General features: G+C 40.4%; 1 protein-coding gene across 23 annotated transcripts in view; it reads left to right on the top strand.

Moving 5' to 3' along the window:
- The window catches only part of mtmr4 (myotubularin related protein 4), a 68,465-nt gene that overhangs the window by 29,137 nt on the left and 20,516 nt on the right, over positions 1–18,812 (top strand). For all 23 annotated transcript variants that reach the window (XM_083531749.1, XM_083531755.1, XM_083531735.1 and 20 more), the window contains 2 exons: positions 10,727–10,816; positions 17,815–17,931. In XM_083531749.1, the coding sequence (XP_083387875.1) occupies positions 10,727–10,816; positions 17,815–17,931 (207 nt within the window). The remainder of the gene's footprint in view (positions 1–10,726; positions 10,817–17,814; positions 17,932–18,812) is intronic.

Here is an 18,812-nt window from a genome sequence, read left to right on the forward strand (position 1 = left end):
GATTATTAAAATCGAATCAGTTTTCGTGAGCTTGGACCTAGTGGGTTAAATGAAGAGCGTCTGGACCAAGATGCAGCAAGATAATATAATGTGTGATTGTACAATAACGTGTGTGTGTGTGTGTGTGTGTGTGTGTGTGTGTGTGTGAAAGAGCGAAACATGGGCTGACTGTAACGTCCCAATCCATGAGAGATAATCTAATCCAAAGAAAAGCCTCTGATCAGATTAGGTTCCTCAGGCAGCTCCACGTGGCAGCGTGATGTTTATAGAGAAGGAAGCGACAGCAGACTGGAGTACATGTGAGGAGGCCGAGACGAGGGTGAAATCCAGTTCTGAAAGAAAAAGGGTCCGGGAAAACATGGGCCGTTGCCATGGAAACAGGGCTGCAGAGAGTGTGTGTGTCTGCACATGTCTGGTGGTCTGAACTCTCTACATTTCATATTTATTCATCTTTTATCATCTTGGTCATTCATTTTTTTCTATTTTAATCTCTCTCTCGGGTTCTCTCTCGACATGTACTCCATCACTTTCTCTGTCTTTCTCGCTTTCTCTCTCTTCCTTTCATCTTTTTTTTTTCTCGTCACTTGTTGTCTTTGTCACTTTGTGTCTATTTTTGTGCGTGTCTCTCTGTCGTACCCGTTCACTTCCTGTAGTAATTTGTAAAACTGGACATGTTTTTGGGTTTTAATGCATGAAAAACTCAGTGCTCTTGATGCATGCTCAGTTTTTAGATATTACCCTGTGCCTATAGTGTACTATATGCCTGTAGTATACGATATGCTCAGGAGAACAGCAATCGGGATTCATCCTTTGTCATGTTAAAGCGTGAAAAACATGGAACGTGCATCCACAGATGCCGACTGAAGCTATTTCCTATAGACTTATAAGAATAATGCTGTTCTGTACCATCGGGCTGTAAAGTACACTGAGAAGTGATCACTTCATAGCTTTTATTAAGACAGGACCTACTCGAGGGAATGGCTCTTTTGGAAACAGTGAGGGGAGGACGGAGAGGAGGAAAGTGACTGTGCAAAACAGCGTGGCCTCCATCTTTGTATCATGAGAGCAGCGTCTCCTCGGGAGTGGATGGAAAGAATAGAGGGGAAAGAAAGTGAAATTGAATGCAGAGCGAGGAAGGAGGAGAACTGTGTTGATCCTCTCGAAAGTGTAGACCTTATTTTTGTACGCCATGATTTTGTACTGATTTAAACAGCGAGAAATTGCAGCTTCCAGCTGAAGATTTGAATCGCTCCTTCAGGTTTCACTGTAGTAAAGTGATTTAGTATTTATTTAATCTATTTATTTAAAATAGTTGTCTAAAAACAGTGCAGTACGCAGTTAAAAGTTCCTTCCCTGTTTAGGTTTTCAAGCAGGTTTGCAGCCTGCTTTCACACGCGCGCACACTTTCACACGTTCAACAGAGGAAAATCTGCGAAACATCCAGCACGTGGGGAAAAAAAAAACGCCTGCGAAGTTTATTAAGAAAACGGAATGCGCGTTTTTCCCGTCTCTGCTCTGTTTACACGGTGGAAATTCCTGGTAAAGCTAATATCACTCCTACCTGGCTGCAGTTGTGCTCCATTACCATACCATCTAATGAACCACCAAGCCCTTTATTTCACTAAACAGGCTGTTTATGGTGCGAACAAGTAGAAACACTTTAGGTGTCTTATCATCACCTGCGACTTCACACAAGCTTTCATGTTCCTGAAAAATCTATGAAGATTCATATCTTCCCATAATAAAACTAGACCGTGGTTTTGGAGACAAGCTGAGGGAGGCGTGATTGAGATGGTTTGGACATGTGCAGGGGAGGGACATAGATTATATTGGTAGGAGGAAAAGAGGAATGGTTTATGGATATGGTGAGGAAAGACATGCAGGTAGTTGGTTTGAACGGGGCAGATGTGGGGGGTATGGTGATGGATGATCCACTGTGGCGACCCCTAATGGTAGAAGCCGGAAGAAGAAAAAGATTTTATTTTTATTTGTATGGCGGTTTTAAAAATGAACATTGTTTCAAAGCAGATTTACACAGATAATGCAGTGATAAAGAATAAATAAGATGTTCTGTATGTGTAAGTTTATCCCTGATTAGTGAGCCGGTAGTGACTGTGGCAAGGAAAAGCTCCCTGAGATGGCATAAGGAAGAAACCTTGAGAGGAACCAGAATCAAGAGGGAACCCATCCTCATCTGGGTGGCACAGAATGTCCATTTATGACAGCTAAACGATGTTGAGGTGTGCAGTGATGGTGATCAGATGCAAACTGTAGTCCTGAGTCAATGTAGCAGACTGTTGACATTAAGCACAGTCCAAATCCAAATCCTCAAAGCTAAAAATCTAGATGCAGTAAATAGAGTTAGTTTCTGCACAATGGTGTTTGTGATCTGAGAGAACGTCCTTTCGAGCGGAGTGAACAGATTATGACCCGAGAAATCTCGACAAGATTTGGCCACAAGGGTGTTCAGAAAGTTCGGTATTGACGTTTGGTGAGGAGGCCTGGGGTGCAGTCAGCATTCCAATTAATCCCAAAAGTGTTTAGTAGGGTTATAGCAGGCCTCTCAAGATCATCCAGTCCAAACCATGTAAACCCTATCTTTATAAGCTCACTTTATGTTCATCTTCATGTGCCTCCGATTTCGGGGTAATAGTTTGGGGGAAGAACCATATGGCTGGGAAAGTCAGGTGTCCCAATACTAACTGTCGTACTCTATAGGAATGGGTACACGACAAATAAAATTTCATTTGATTAGGATTTTGCGAATATTTCTGTCCACACGGTGAATCTAAACTGGTACAGGAGTGTGTCTGGATCAGTTTTAGACTTTTATACTGTCATTTTGTCTCCAGGCATAATTTGGTCCTTTCTTATTTAAAGTGAAAAATCACCTCTCATTTTGCTCTCATTTTGTCTCAGAGGTCATACATAATCACACAGAGCGGTTATAAACGAAACTTCGGTAATACGACACTTGCGCTTTCCCGAAACACGGCACGGTACACAGAGAACGCGTTTAGAACGCTCGATGGACGCATAGTGGGAGGACACAATGGTGATTGATGGCGTGTCTGACGGAGAAACATGCTGAATATCCATGGTGGACTTCCGAGAGGCTGGTTTTAAATCTCACACGCTCACACTTGGATATTTATTACTTCTGTCTGGGGCAAGAGAGTCTTCCAGAATACCAGATGAGAGCTGCAGGTGTTGTTTCCATCCTTCTTGTTGTTGTTTTTTTTCCCCCTTTATTCCCATCATGAGTCAGTAAGACACACTATAGCACCATAGTCATTTCAGCTGCACATGACTTGTTAAACATGTACCAATTTATGATTGCTCCATTTCATAATTTAAGGTAATTGGCTGCAGTTGATTTTTCTTCCTCTAACTTCACTGCTTGCTTGTTTGGTGCTCGTGCCAGATAACCCCCCCCCCCCCCCCTTTTTTCCCCTTCAAAGCACGGTTATCTCTCATTATTTGAGCAATGTCGTTGACGTAAACATTCGCATATCTACAAGCCCTGTATGTCCAACTACCGATATAGGTTTTATGCAGTCCAACGTCAAGTGGTCCAAACAAAAAAAGATCTATTTAATAGATCAATAGCTCATTGCCGTCTCTTTTTAATCGATCTAAAAAAGAACATTCTGTATCTTGACTATTATGATTGAGCATATTGCTTGTGAGATCGAGATTTTCGTTGGGAGTGATGAGAAAAGGACAGGATTCGAAACAAGTCTATTAGAGGGACTGTGAATGTAGGATGTTTTGGGGACAAAGTGAGAGAAGCCTGATTGAGATGGTTTGGACATGTGCAGAGGAGGGACATGGGGTATATCAGTGGGAGAATGCTGAAGATGGAGCTGCCAGGAAGGAGGAAAAGAGGAAGACCAAAGAGAAGGTTTATGGATGTGGTGAGGGAAGACATGCAGGTAGTTGGTTTGAAAGAGGCAGATGTAGAGGACAGGGGGTATGGAGACGGATGATCCGCTGTGGCGACCACTAATGGGAGAAGCCGAAAAAAGTATTTTTTGCTTGTGAGATGAACAGACTAAGGATTCTTACCAAAAAATTTCCAATAAGTATTTCTTTCCCTTTTAAACCTTTTCACATTCTGCAGTATTCCAGCTGGAAACTAAAGTGAACTTTATTTAATAACTTTAATTGACATGTCAAAATGTAATTCCAGTCCATGAGACCAGACCTTAACAGATTTAATCTAATTGGGTGAAGTAAGTGCTGAGTCAATCTGGTGTGAATGTCAGAGTGCATAAAATGACCAAATTGGCCTGAATTTCTGACTCAACATATTGCAGGTTCACTTAAATTTCAAATGCTGAATTAAACAGAGTGGAACAGAAAAAAACCAATTGGACGGAGGGACAGACAATTAAAAGGCACACATGCGAATTACGTGTGGGAGGTGGAACATGGTTGATAGATTTAATACATGCAGCCAGGTTTACACAATACTTTATCAGACAAAAATCATACAGTGTAAAGGAATTCTTTGTTAAAACTGAAATTGGTGGTATTAGAATACGCAATTTTGATGGCTGACATACGGTGTAGGAAAAGCTTGATTTTTTTTTTTTATTTGGTTTAAATGTTTAAACACCAACATTCAATGGAGAAATGTAAAGAAAAAACATGGTACAGCCAAGAAATAACTTTACTACACGAAGAACCCTTTAAAAGTGTCCCTCTTTTATATCTGTATCCAAATTATCCTACTTGACACCATAAGCAGAATGAAATTGTCTTTAATCACAGGTCTTCCTTGTATAATTGGACACGGAGAGCACGTTACGATGCTGATCTGACTTTGACTTCAGCCAGGGGATTATTGGGATTATCTACCGTTTTATTCATTATCTGATTCTGAACGATGTTTTATTTTGGAAAATTACCGGATTCCATCCTCCACATCTGTCTATGACTCACTCTTGGTGCATGTCATGATGCCTCGGCCTCATGTCTTACCTCCATCCACTACCTTCTTAAAGGGGCTGCTCCGGCCGCTAACACATAATACATTACCACTAAATTGAAACCCTCAAGCGAGCAAAATGAACACAGTAGATTCACGTTTATTATTATATTTAGAAAATACCATTTTTGTGACGGGCGTATCGTTTTATTTTGTTGCATTTATTCACCACACCTTAAAGGCCGGTCGTGAAAAGTAATTACCTTAAGATACTGCTCAGGTCCACTCAGGAGCACCACTCAGAAGCACACCGTTTTTAAAGAAACGTTTCCGTACGCGTGCGTGCGTAACGATCCATTTGCTAATTGAGCCCTTGAGTTTCTGCCATGTATCCCCCCCATGGCATCATGCCCAGTGAAAATGGAAAGATTGGAATTCCGTTTATCAGTGTAATTGATCCTTTTGGAAAGAGGTGCAGTGATTATCAAAGAGAGGAAGAGAGAGAGAAAGGGGAAGAAATGGAGGAAGCCCATGTTACGTCAGTACTGTGAGAAATGGAGAAAATGTCTGCCTTAAGGCTTTACAGCAGAAGACGTGAACCAAAATTGTCCCTCGTGTCGTCGGACTAATCGAGTCAATTTGGCATTTACGGGAATCTAACAGGGCTATTGGCCTCGTCTCAGAGCGTTAGTCTCGGGTGATTTAGTTTTTCCAGGTTGCTTCTGTTCTGTTAGTGTCTGATTCGAGTGCGTTTGGCAAGTGTAATTGGTCCTTCACTCTAAATTCGATTTTCTTTTCTTCTTCTCCATTTAACATGGAGTCTCCCTCAGAGTCTTCTTTCGAGGACCAGACTAATAAGGATTTATAGCGAACAATTAACACACCAATGGGCTCGTGCGGAGTGGCTAATCACGTTAGCCGCACACGCTAACTTGGAGTGCTTATTGATGCCCCTAAATGGCACCAGTGGTGTTTCCGTGTGGTTTCTTGAATCCGAAACCGAAGCTTGTGTTCAGCATTGTAATTGCCTCATGTTGACATCTTTTCTTCTTTATAATCATGAGCTAATTCACTAGTTCAGTCTACTTTCTACTTATTCCACACAATTGATGGTGTAGCAATAAATTATCCGGCATGCCAATGCACAAAGCCAGCTCTATGAAGATATGGTTTACATGGGACTTAAGATCTTGAGTAGACTGCAATAGAGCTCTAACCTCAACCTTACTGAGCACCTTTGGGATGAATTTGTTGAATAAACACAAATCTCCATGAGCGCACGCCAAAATGGAGTGGACCGTCTTCCCAGAAGAATGGAGGTTTTTATTACAATTAAATGGGAAAATATGTAGAAGGGATGTTCAGAAAGCACATACCAATATCTCTATATTGTTTGTCAAATGCTATCATGGGTTACAATTAACACAGTACAAAATAAACCTGCAGAATAAACCCATACATTTGAAATCAACAGTTTTTAGACGGTGTTTGTTTTTGGATGGTATTTTGAAAGTTAGGAATGTATGTGTAAGGACATTAGATTCTCTCATTAATCTAAGAGAGATGAATATAAAAGGCTTACTTTTATATATTTTTATTCGATTAACCTGTAGAAAAAAACACTGCAATCTGGAGACAATTATAACGATTACTCTTTGATGCCTTCACTGCTTACAGTGTTGTGCTGAAAGGCCAGTATTGATTCTAACTTCGAATGTGCAGTGTTGAGATTATGTGACCCTCAGAAGTAATGTCTGCTTGACTCCTACCAAGAGCTCAGCAGGTAATGTCTGGCTCGTCTGGCTACACAGAGGGCTGGGTATTGCCCTGCCATCTCCAGCCTGTCGGTACACTGGCGCTGATGGATGATGGGAGCTCAGGACCTGCTTTGGAGATGGTGTTAATGATGGCTAAGATTTGTGAGGGAATAAGGGAAGGAGACAATTTCGCATCTGGGTTAACTCATAGCTCGGCGATATAGACGTTATTTCTGGAAAAAGCGTGATTCCGTTCATAGCCAATCAGCAAGCCTCTGGTGGCAACAATTACAGTCATGCAGATACAAATGCAAGAAAAAAAACAAGCAACAATTGGAAATAGGAAAACAGTCTTATCTGCTTTAGGGTTCGGTGTATTTTGCTTTCTGAACTGTTTTGATGTGGTGAGCAGGAAAACATTTCAGAAAGCAAAATACACTGAACCCTAAAGCCTAAAGACTGTTTTCCTATTTCCAATTGTTGTTTTTTTTTTTTTTTTCTTGCTGGATGTGTTATTATTTTTTTGGCACAATTCGGCATGTTCTGAAATACTCAAATCGCCCCATCTGGGACAAAGTGTGAATGTCTAATTCACCCAGATAAATATAATCTCTCTGAAAGTTCGATGTAAACATCAATGGGAGCATTTCTCCTGCATATATTGGATTTTCAGCATTGCGCTACCGCCACATCCGTATAACGGATATGGTCACATTTCCCCCAGCAGCCACAGTTTCACTGTAGATTTTTTTTTTTCACATCTTCGGCGTCTAGGTTAACTCGGGCCACTGTGTTGATGAGGTGAGGACCTGCGTTTGGCAATGCAGGGAATGTTGAGTCATTGTTTGTCCTCATTTCGAATGGCAGAGTAGCCCTGGGTTGTTCTGCAGTATTACGCACTAAAGCAGCGGAAGTCATGAAAAGCAGTTTATTATTCAATAATCTTGAAAGAATAAGACCACAATATTGATGCTCCATACCTCATTTGCAGTGTAGCTAGAACTTAATGGAATGACTGGACTGGGAGAATTACACTGGGTTTAATTAGAGTTGTAGTTGTAGAGGTTATCAGAGGCCTCTGGATGGTCAATCTTTCCTCTACTCTCCCCTCGGCTTCAGTTTGTCCTCTGTCCTGCCATCTGGATTGTGCTCGCTGGCTCTCTCTCTTTCTCTCTGTCTGTCTTTGGTCAGTCTGTCACTCTTACATCTGTTGTTTGGGTGAGCTTGATGAAGAAGGGTGTGGATTGTGGTGGCTATATATACATCCTTAAGATGCTTCTAATGTTCTAGGATTGTTCATTTCCTGCCAGATGTGAAGTGATATAGAGCAGAAAATGTTTGGGAAATCATTGTCTCCACCTTTTTGTCTCCACCTTTTCTTGAACCAATGAATGCAAATGCATAAGTTGACTCAAAATCAGGAAGCGATTTTTTTTAGACATTATATCACGTAGGCAATTGTGTTTATTGAACTGCAGGATGTTGCAGGATGCTGGGCAACTACTGGCTTACTGGATTTTAACTCCAATATCCCTCATTAAATCTAAATTTTTTTCAAGCAATTTTTTATATACAGCAAAGAATCACAGTGGGAACTCCTCCTCTGGGGCTAGTCCCAAGAACAGCGATGAGCAACAGCCAGCGAGGGTCTGCGAGGGAGTCAAATTTATCTGCCGTTATTCCTGAATCCCGTTCTATTGTTCGTGTTTGTGTGAGAGGATAAAGGCTACATTTACACCCAATAATAACGTTTTTATGAGATCTGTAAGGAAGTGTAAAAGTAACACAAACGTGAAATTGTTCTGGTTCTTAGAGTAACTTTATGTTCGTCAACCAACAACTAGTGAATAAACTAGTGATTTTTTTTAACTTTTTTTTTTTTTTTTTTTGCATGAACTGTTCAACAGATAATTGTTTAACTTGTTCCTCGGTTGAGTGTCTCTGTTTTTCTGTTCCCAAAATGACCCATGCATCATTGCTCCTGCATATTAGCTTCTAAACACTTGCACATTCTGACCTTTAGGCGGTGCATGATGTGAACTCTGATCAGGTGCATACTCTGGGCACGTCTTGCCAGCAAGTCCAGACTAATGCTATGTATGTGTCAGAGTGCATCTTTAGGTTTGCAATGTAGAGGTTCTTATCACACCAGTATTTAGACTTTGGCATGTGTCTTCATTTATTCTTAGAAATGCTGGTTTAGCAAGTTGCATGGGAATACTTGCATGCCTGCACATAGCAAACTGGAACAGACGTGTTTAACACCATCGAGCTATTTTGTTTAGAATAAAATCATAATGACACTGGAGAGTGTTTTGGGGTGTAGTCGGTTACAGAGGCTTTTATTGGACCATTGCAAATTTAGTAGTCTGTCTTACTGATGCTAGACATCTGGCACATCTTTCAGTTGCTTCTCAGTGAGGAGATCACAAGGCTCCGAATACAAGTTCTTCAAACAAGCACATTATTTGTGTCTTAGAGAAAGTAAACTGGAAAGCACTGTCTGGGTTACAGCGGAGTTATTTCCAGTGCCCTGCTGAGGGCTTTCACCTCACCCTGCGATCACTCAAGGTCTTTCTCAGTCAATGTTTAATCCGCTACGTGATGGTTGAGACCTCGTTGGTTGCAAAATCACAGATTAAAACTTGGCTTGAAATGTCATTTTACATTAGGCCAGATTGAAACATTCTAGAAATCTGTAATCGTAAACTCCTGATTTTGAACGTGCATGAGTGTGCAAAGCACGCAACCTGCTGTTCAATTGTAAACAATTCTTTGTTTGCACTTGTCATGTCAACCTCCAGGGCAGAGATATTGCTCCGAAGCTACTGGGGCTTTAATTTGATGTGAGCACGATATGATCAAAAGTTAATATCGCCATCATGAAATATTAGTGTCTGCTTCTTAATAGTGAACTGGAGGTACAAGGGTTATGCATGAAACGGAATGAAAATGTACATTCTAGAACAGGGGGGTCAAACTCAATTGCACAGGGGGCCAATACTCAAAGCACATTTTAGGTCGTGGGCCGAACAGGAAAATCATTTATTGAACACACTAAAACTAGATGTGGTTTTTTTAAGCATAAATATGAAAAACAAGAGACAGGAATATTATTCCAGAATAAATCAATTAAAATTGAAATAACTTAAAAATATTTTGCTCTCCATAAAATTATCTCCTGTCAAAATTATATAAATTCAAAATACGAACATGCTGCAAAAAAAAAAAACCCAAACAAATATGGAAAATAAATATCATTTGTGCTTTTCAGCAAATTTTGCGCTGGTGAAAAACGGAAATCAGTCATTCTTCTTTAAATCTTCTACTTTCTGGATCTTCTGCTCTGCATTCAGGTTTTTCAGCTTCTCCTGATGTTTTGTCTCGTAGTGTGTCTTAGATTCAATTCCTTAATTACAGCCACATTCGTTTCACAAATAACACACACGTGGTTACCGGCAGTGTCAGTAAACATACTGTATACTCCGAATCCCATCGGTTTTGAAAGGCTCTGTTTTCAGAATCCACTTTTCTTTCCACCACTGTGGGGCGCTGCTTCGCAATAACTTTACAATAGGGTTAAAAACATCAACAGAAGCTCGACTTGATTGACGCTGGAATGTTCCCAGGTAGTCTAGAGATCTGCAAGGCAGCTGAAGCGCTGCATTATGGGATCTGTAGTGTGTGTGTGTGTGTGTGTGTGTGTGTGTTATCAGCGCTTCATATCAGTGGGTCATTAATAACAATAATAATAGATCTATATAAAAAGATCTCGCGGGCCGGATATAATTGTACATCGGGCCAGATGTGGCCAGCGGGCCTTGAGTTTGACACAAATGTTCTAAAATGATTATGCTCATAACTTTTAAGCAATTATCCAACCATAAACATTTTGCATGAAGAATGAAATGTTCAGTGAAACTGAGCTGTTTTGCTCACGTTTAAATTTTTAGGCACGTTTCTGACGCTCAGCTGTAGCATTCTGTGTATGCTTTTGCTTTCTGTAATACAGTTTGTGCTTATCGTTGTGTTGCAGGGTGAGGAGGGGCCTCCCAGTCTGGAGTACATCCAGGCCAAGGACCTGTTTCCCCAGAAAGAGCTGGTCAAAGAGGACGAAAGTCTGCAGGTTGGTTCTTTATGTTACAATTTAATGCACCAAAATTAAAATTTTTGATGCTCAGGTTACACTGGGCTGAAAACCGGAAACCAAAAAAAAGACCCTGATAGACATTGTGTTAGTGTTAGCAGGGACTTTATTGTTTCTGGATTCATTTTTTTTTTCCTGTTGAGTTTGTTGCCATGTTTTCAAGTGGTATTTTAGATCCTCAGTGGAGAGGTCCTTGGGTGTCTGTGCATGAACAGCGATTACTAATTACTTATCCCTTATAGAAAGCACGTCTTTGTACGCCTATGTCATAATCTTATCTGACAGAATTTTCACCTAATAAACGGGTCAAGCACCTGACTGTCAATAGTCCATAGATAAACATTCTTGCTTGTTCTAGGCGATGTGAAGGGACTGGCCATTGAGGATGCTTTAATTGAAAGAAGTTTAACCACTTGTACGGCATTTTCTCTTTTTCTTTCCTTCAGAGGCATGGCTTTAAGAGAACACTAAACTAGGGGTTGTATTTAGTCTCTCTTGCTTCCACCTAAATTGCCGAGTCTGCCTTTGATAGCATGGAAGAGAACCACTTAGTTTATTAGTCTCCACACAGTACCACAATATAGTAGTTTAGCCAGCATTCATGAACACACATTTCAGTGACTGCCACTTCACTATTAGCCCTCAGCCCCCACTGCTGAAGGTTTACTGCTACAGCTCAAGCAGTTACATGTCCCGGATTAGACATCCAGCCAGCCAGCCAGTCATCCAGAGGGAAAGAGGGAGAGAGAGATGCCGAATGGAAGTGGTTGATTGGACTGAGGCTAAAAAGAGTGTGTGTGTGTGTGTGTGTGTTGAGTAACAAAAAGAGCGAAAGATAAAGTGAGAGATAGAAAAACGTCATTAGAAAGAGAATCCTGGATTTTATCCAAATGGTGATCTCATGACTTAGCTGGGGAATTGCAGGACTTTACATTCCACAGCAGCTCCATGGAGAACAGCTCACATCTAATGACTTGCACTGATTTCATCAGGGCTGCAGCTATTGATTATTTTAGCAATCGAATATTCCCCCGATTATTAATTCGATTGAGCGAAAAGAGCAACACCAAATATACTATATTTATAAGTGAAAATAAGACGGGTCTCTTAGAACAAACAAGTCACTTGTTTCCTTTTTAGAAAAATTTACATTTTATTGCTAAAATTGCGTACAAGAATATCTGTGAAAACTTAATCCGTTTCAAATAAATATAAAAATCAATTTCAAATGACTTTAATAACAGGAACTGCACCGTACAGTGTTTTCTTTGTTTTCTTTCGAAATGATAGCAAACTTTTTCTCGTCTTCTTTCGCCTGAATCGTCTCCTCCTGTTTTCTCCCCGTTTCTTAGTTCTGCAGCATCTTCTGTGTTGTATGGAAGCCTGTTTCAGCCACATTAAATAACAATTTATTATGAATAATAATATTCTAATTATTATAAAAAAAAAAAAAAATTTCCAAGGCTGGTTTTTATGAATGGACTTGATAAAAACTGCAGTCTGCGATTCCTAGAGTAAACGACCTCTACGTACAGGACTGATATATTAATTAAAGCAAAGAAAAGGCTTAAAGCGGAGTGATTACAGTATGTCTCTGAAATGCTGAGGATTTTTGTCTAAAACGTTGAGAGCGGCTTCACCTGAATTACTGATCCGTCACCAGCAAAAGTACAGCATGAATTATTGAACCTGATCGGTAAAGTGCTGTACCCATCAGGCCGTGTGACGATTTCATGCTCTTTTAAAATTTGTCTTTTTGTAAAATCAAAGCGGCCCAAAGTGAATCAATATTTCTGGCTCGAGTATTTGGTTCAGATGTCAAAGCGCGCATGCGGAAATATCTTTCATATTAGTTCCACTCTCTCCGGCTGTGTTGATGAGAGCTGTAAAGCTCTGGGATGTCTGAATCAGCAAATTATATAAATTGCCAGTTTAAAAATCGTGCATTTTGTCTAGAATGTGGCTCTGACTTTTGATTTGTGCTTCATGGCTCACTTTAGAAGCTTGCATAGTTGAGACTTGAAAATACTTAAAAATTCAAAGTTTATTCGCATTTGGTTTGTTTTGGTCAGCATTCGCGTGTGATTACACCAGGATTCCGTTCACTAGGCTTAAGCCCATTTTTACATGTATCGACCCCGGACACTGTGTGTGGTATTCGAGGGAAGGATGAGAAATGCAGTTTCACAGAGGATATCAGTACAAATACGGTTTTAGTTTGGTCCCGGAACTGGTTGTACGTGTGGCAGATGCTTTCATTATTTTTGACTTTTTTTCCTACCAAATAGCATCATCTCTGTCACACTGCCAGTGTTAGGAGCAGTAGGAGCTTTCTTACCCTGTGTACTCTTATCCAAGCTTCCCTGCCCATTTTTACTCAGCAGTAGCCGTCTGTCTATCAGGCTTATCGTCTCTCCTGCTGTCTAATTAGACACTACTAGTCTTTGATGCTTGCAGCGATGAGGAGCCAGTAGCTACAGGGGAAACCTGAATAAAAGCGTAAGGTTTATTCCGAATCTAATTAAGATTTATGCCTTTATCATTGTTCCTCTGGTGCGTTCTCGATTCCGAATGTTCAACAGAGCATTAAATAGTACTTTGAAAATAGGTTTTATTCTTGCAAATTTTTCGAAATTCAGCCAGATGTTTTTGAGCACTTTGATGGACACGTCGATCTTCTGCGGCATGCGTGTCTCCAAAGCCATATTTCTGCCTCTGGGTCTCACCCGATCGCTTTTCTGCTTTTCGAGGCTTGTTCCCTGCCCCGGCTGCAGCTCCATGAAAAATGAATGCGCTTTTCCGCAGATCGCTCAGGCCGTCAGGGACGGCGCAGCAGCTCCGTAAACATGATGACAGAAGAGATGCGAACGTCATCTCCGTTCTCATTTTGCTTTATAAGAAGACCTTGAGAGAATTTTCCTAATACTTCCTTGTCGTTCTTATGAGGTGGAACAAGGTTGCTCCAGCTTTTGTTTACACCTGTGTGCCTGCTAGATTTATTATTATTTTTATTATTATTTTTTTGTGCACTAACAATTTGTGGTGTAAAACGAGCCATGAAATTCCTGTTCAGAGCATAAATCTCTGCAGTTCAGCTCTCACAGTTCCGCTCAGGAGGCTATTCGTGAGACTTCGGTTTTCCCATTAAGCCGCGTACGTGGGTCCATTTTCAGATTTAATTCTTCTGATAAATTGGCCAGTAATTGCATTGTTGTTGTTGATCATTCTGGTCTATTAAAACAGAACATCGTTCTACTTCTTCATAGAAAATGACACTTGAATATTTTGCGCATTTTCTGACAATAAATGTCCTGACAATAAATGTGTGACCGTTGTTCAGGACAGAAATGTTACTTTGTGGTGTTTTCACTCTCGCTTGGTTTGTGTATGTGTGTCCTGAGTATGTGAGTTTGTCCTTGTGTGAGCCTTGTGTCCTTGTTCATCTCAGTGTGTGTGTGTGTGTGTGTGTGTGTGTGTGTGTGTGTGTGTCTTTGTTGCCGTCTATCCCTATAAGTGTTCAAGTGATTGAGTGTACGTCTTTCCTTGTATCTGTCTGGCTATTTCTGTATGTCTTTCTTGTTGTGCCTCTCTCTCGCTCTCTCGCCCTGTCCATCCTCATGTTTCTATGCAACTATGCGTGTGTGTGTGTGTGTGAGAGAGAGAGAGAGAGAGAGAGAGAGAGAGAGAGAGACCTTATCAGCTTGATGAATATGCTGAATCTTTATGGCGATTAGTCATAATTTGTTCCTCTCGAATATTAAGGTTGTGCTCATCCAGTGCCTTTTTTTTGGCATCTTTGCATCCATCTGTCTCTTACAGCCGCACACACACTTTAGGGCAGGTGTTTAGGGAGGGAGTTGAACATGGAGGAGCTGATGAATAACAGATGGGGTAGAGGAGCTGCTTTTGGCTGTGTGGCACTAAAGCCTGAGTCACTGATGGAAATCTTTCTGTTTTTATTTTCAGTAGTCACAATTATCAAATAATCACTGACTTCGCCATCACCCACTTCCTTCGACCAACATAGTCATTGTGCATACGGTCCGTCAACTTCTTTTTATGTCGTCGTCTTGTCTGTGTTTTTCTCATTGGCAGTGAGGCGCACGTAGAAGCGTGGAAATCGTTTAGCATGTAGGGACGGCTCAATATCATAATTTTGACTTCAGTCCGATACCAGAATGTTTTGGTTTTAAATCGATACCATAAGTGACAAATAACCAACCTCAAAATATAAGTGAAAATATATTTAAATCTTTTCAAATATCTATTTAAATTTCTTTGGTGCAAACAAAATGTGACAAAACAACTACCAGGAAGACAGAATACATTTTGACTTTGAAAGAATTTAAAGAGATAAAAATGCAACTGAATGAACACAAATAATGCATGTCCATATCTTTGTAGTCTTTTAACAGTTTTGCAGCAATTTGGGAAGCACTGCCACCTACAGCTGGATTTTGGAACAGCAGTGTATGAAATACGGAATTCGGCAAAATTATATCGTACCATTTGAAATATAATATATACCGGTATTTTTTCCAGTACTGGTATACCACGCATCCCTATAACCACGGTTGCCAGATCTTACACTTTTTTTTCCATTTCATAATCCTTTGCCAATGAATCTTTGCAAAATATCGCACAACATAAACGTTTCTGTACATCCTTCACACTGTCAGCACTTATATTTGCCCTTTGCTTGCAGATTGTTTTCTGAACCAGATTGCAATGCGCCCAAATCGATTTTAAAACCTTGTCATTCACAGTCCCGTCTGCTGAAACTTATAAGGGTTTTGTGTATTCTGAGTTATTTTATTCTCTAAACACTGACTCATCCTAAAGCTATTTTGGGTTTAAAGTAAAGAAAAGGAGTGAAATCATGTTTTTTCAATGTACAGACTTTCCTGGTTTTCTCTCAATTTAAATGGCTTTTGCTTCGAGCATCTACGTGTGTGTGTGTGTGTGTGTGTGTGTGTGTGTGTGTGTGTGTGTGTGTGTGTGTGTGTGTGTGTGTGTGTGTGTGTGTGTGTGTGTGTGAGAAAAACTGAGTTAGTGTTTCCTTTTTGTGTCTAAAGTAAAACACAGCCTACAATTGCTAAAATCTTGGCATAGTCACAGTTTGGCTGTTATGTTAGAAAATCTCCTGGGCATTTTTGTTGCTGTCCAATTAGAAGGTGAGTAAAATGAACGTCACTGAACAGCAATGACATCGTTGGCAAACATTTTCCCATCGTTATATTTAAAATTGCGTTTAGGGATAATAATAATTAAAAAAAATGTAGACCTCAAATACACAGACTGCCTGAGGGTTTGCCCCATTTTGTTTTTCTTTCTTTAGTAAAATATAACACATCTAATAGCTATTGGAGCATTCTGGGGAAAAAAATCATTGTACACAATAAGAGCAACAGAAGAATTCTACCTCAAGGTTTCATGCTGAGTGAATCATAAATACGTTTGGGAGGCTGGATGACATTTTGTAGAGGTTGAGATGAAGCAGATTTTGTGATGCAGCACCATAGGGGTGGAGATGGAAGTATTATAGATTGGAGAAACATAAACCTTTTGTACCCAAACATATTGTGCAGAATCACATTTCCACAGCATGAAAAACCCTGAAAGTTGTCTTTGGTTGGCTTCTGCACACAAAGCTTGTTGTTGGAACGTATCACAGCTACTTGACTGGGTGGCCAACTTGAGTGTGGACCACAATATCAGTGGCGGTCTTGTCAATTCTGAGCACAATTTGCTCGAACGTAGAGCGAAAATGAACACACTGAAGGAAGGAAGGACACGTGCTCATGTTTTCTTCAGGAAACTCAAAACAAGGTTTCTACCACTACAGGTATTGCTGCATCGTTTAGTATGAACTAATTGAAAAGTTCTTTCGGAAAGCTGGAGGGTCGTGTACAGCACTTTCCACTCGCGTTGCATGTTTCCACTGTTGTGCGGCTTCACGTTAAATCTGTCAGGAGGTGGTTAAAATAAATTAATTTAAATCGATCCAAACCGAATGTTTCGCAGACTCAATAAGCTCTGTCGCAAACGCCCAGAAGCCCCTGTTTACGGAGCCAGACGCCCCACACAAGCGCGTCTTTGTTCGGTCCGCCTTCTGCTTCTGAGGTAACCCGTTCTGCACACACAGTTCTGAAGCACTCCACTGTTCAGGGGGGTTTAAAAGCAGGCCTGGTTTCTTAAGACCATGCCAACAGGCCCCCATGGGCAAAGCTTTGGGATCCTGTTACTCACAGTCTGTGGATTGACCATGCCATCGGGGCACCAGCCTCATAAACCGCTGACGGTAAGGATGACATCGGGTCGCGACGGGTAATGAAGCACCAGATTCACTAGACTGAAAGAGAAATGTGTCCAAACAGCAAGGATGTAAATGTTTGCTTTGTAGTGTGTATGGAATGTGTTTTGATGAGTTTCGCAACTTGGGCTTGTTGGCTATTAAAAGTTGTTTTTGTCCCTTCGAAACTGGCTGTTGAGCCTCTTTTTTTTTTTTTTTTTACTCAGGTTGTCGGATTTGTGTTCGAATTCGTGTTTTTTTGTGGAAATGCAGTAGGCGTTCTTTTCCTGAAACGCACCCTTTTTCTTCGTGATTTATAAATGTGAAAATCTGGCAGGGTTCTGCATGGTGTACAGTGCAAGAGTGACTTCAACCACACACTTGTGTAGGCTTTTTAGGTTTAAGGATGAATAAGTGATTTGTCATATTTCTTTTGAGACTTTTCCACTTAGGAAAGCAGATGTACTACACTGCATTGTAGTGAGTACAACTCTAGTTTCTTATATAGTTTCTATTTTGAAGCCATTTGAAGCAGCTCTTCAGTCCCTTTTATTAAAGAAAAAAAGAAACTTGAAGGCCTGTGTTATTTAAAGACAAGAGGTTTGGTTGGACATTCAAACCGAATTGCATTTAACACTGAAACGTTACAGACTGCCAATTAAATTTTTGTGTATGTGTTTTGCAGGTGCCTTTCCCGGCTCTTCAAGGTGAAGGGGTGGAGTTTCTCGGTCATGCTGATGATGCCATCATTGCCATTTCTAACTACAGACTGCACATTAAGTTCAAAGACTCCATTATCAGTGTAAGAGCTTCCTACTTACACACACATACACACACACACACACACACACACACGCATACAAACATCAAACAAAATTATAGATTGTTCCTCTGATGTATTTGCTACTTGTGGAGCAGATCGGAGCTTTTCGTTTGAGAAGAGAAAAAGAAAGGTTTTTGTACATTTAAACACGACACACACTGACCTATGAACATACATTTTCAACTTTGAAGTGAAATTTCACTGTTAAGAACATTTCATTATGTAGTTACAGGTCTCAGTTCATATACATTCATATACATTATACAAAATGCTAGTGTATGTATGTATGTATGTGTATGTATATATATATATATATATATACACATACACAGTACAGACCAAACGTTTGGTAACACAAGGTGTGATTCACAATATATGATTTTTAAACTATTTATTTGTATGATACAGCTGCAAATAAGTATTTGAACACCTGTTTATCAGCTAGAATTCTGACCCTCAAAGACCTGTTAGTCTGCCTTTAAAATGTCCACCTCCACTACATTTATTATCCTAAATTAGATTTGATTATGTTTGAGGTCATTAGCTGCATAAAGACACCTGTCCACCCCATACAATCAGTAAGAATCCAACTACTAACATGGCCAAGACCAAAGAGCTGTCCAAAGACACTAGAGACAAAATTGTACACCTCCACAAGGCTGGAAAGGGCTACGGGGAAATTGCCAAGCAGCTTGGTGAAAAAAGGTCCACTGTTGGAGCAATCATTAAAAAATGGAAAAAGCTAAACATGACTGTCAATCTCCCTCGGACTGGGGGCTCCATGCAAGATCTCACCTCGTGGGGTCCCAATGATCCTAAGGAAGGTGAGAAATCAGCCCAGAACTACACGGGAGGAGCTG

Source organism: Silurus aristotelis (genome assembly GCF_946808225.1).
Source record: "Silurus aristotelis genome assembly, chromosome: 26".
In the NCBI taxonomy this organism is placed as follows: domain Eukaryota; kingdom Metazoa; phylum Chordata; class Actinopteri; order Siluriformes; family Siluridae; genus Silurus; species Silurus aristotelis.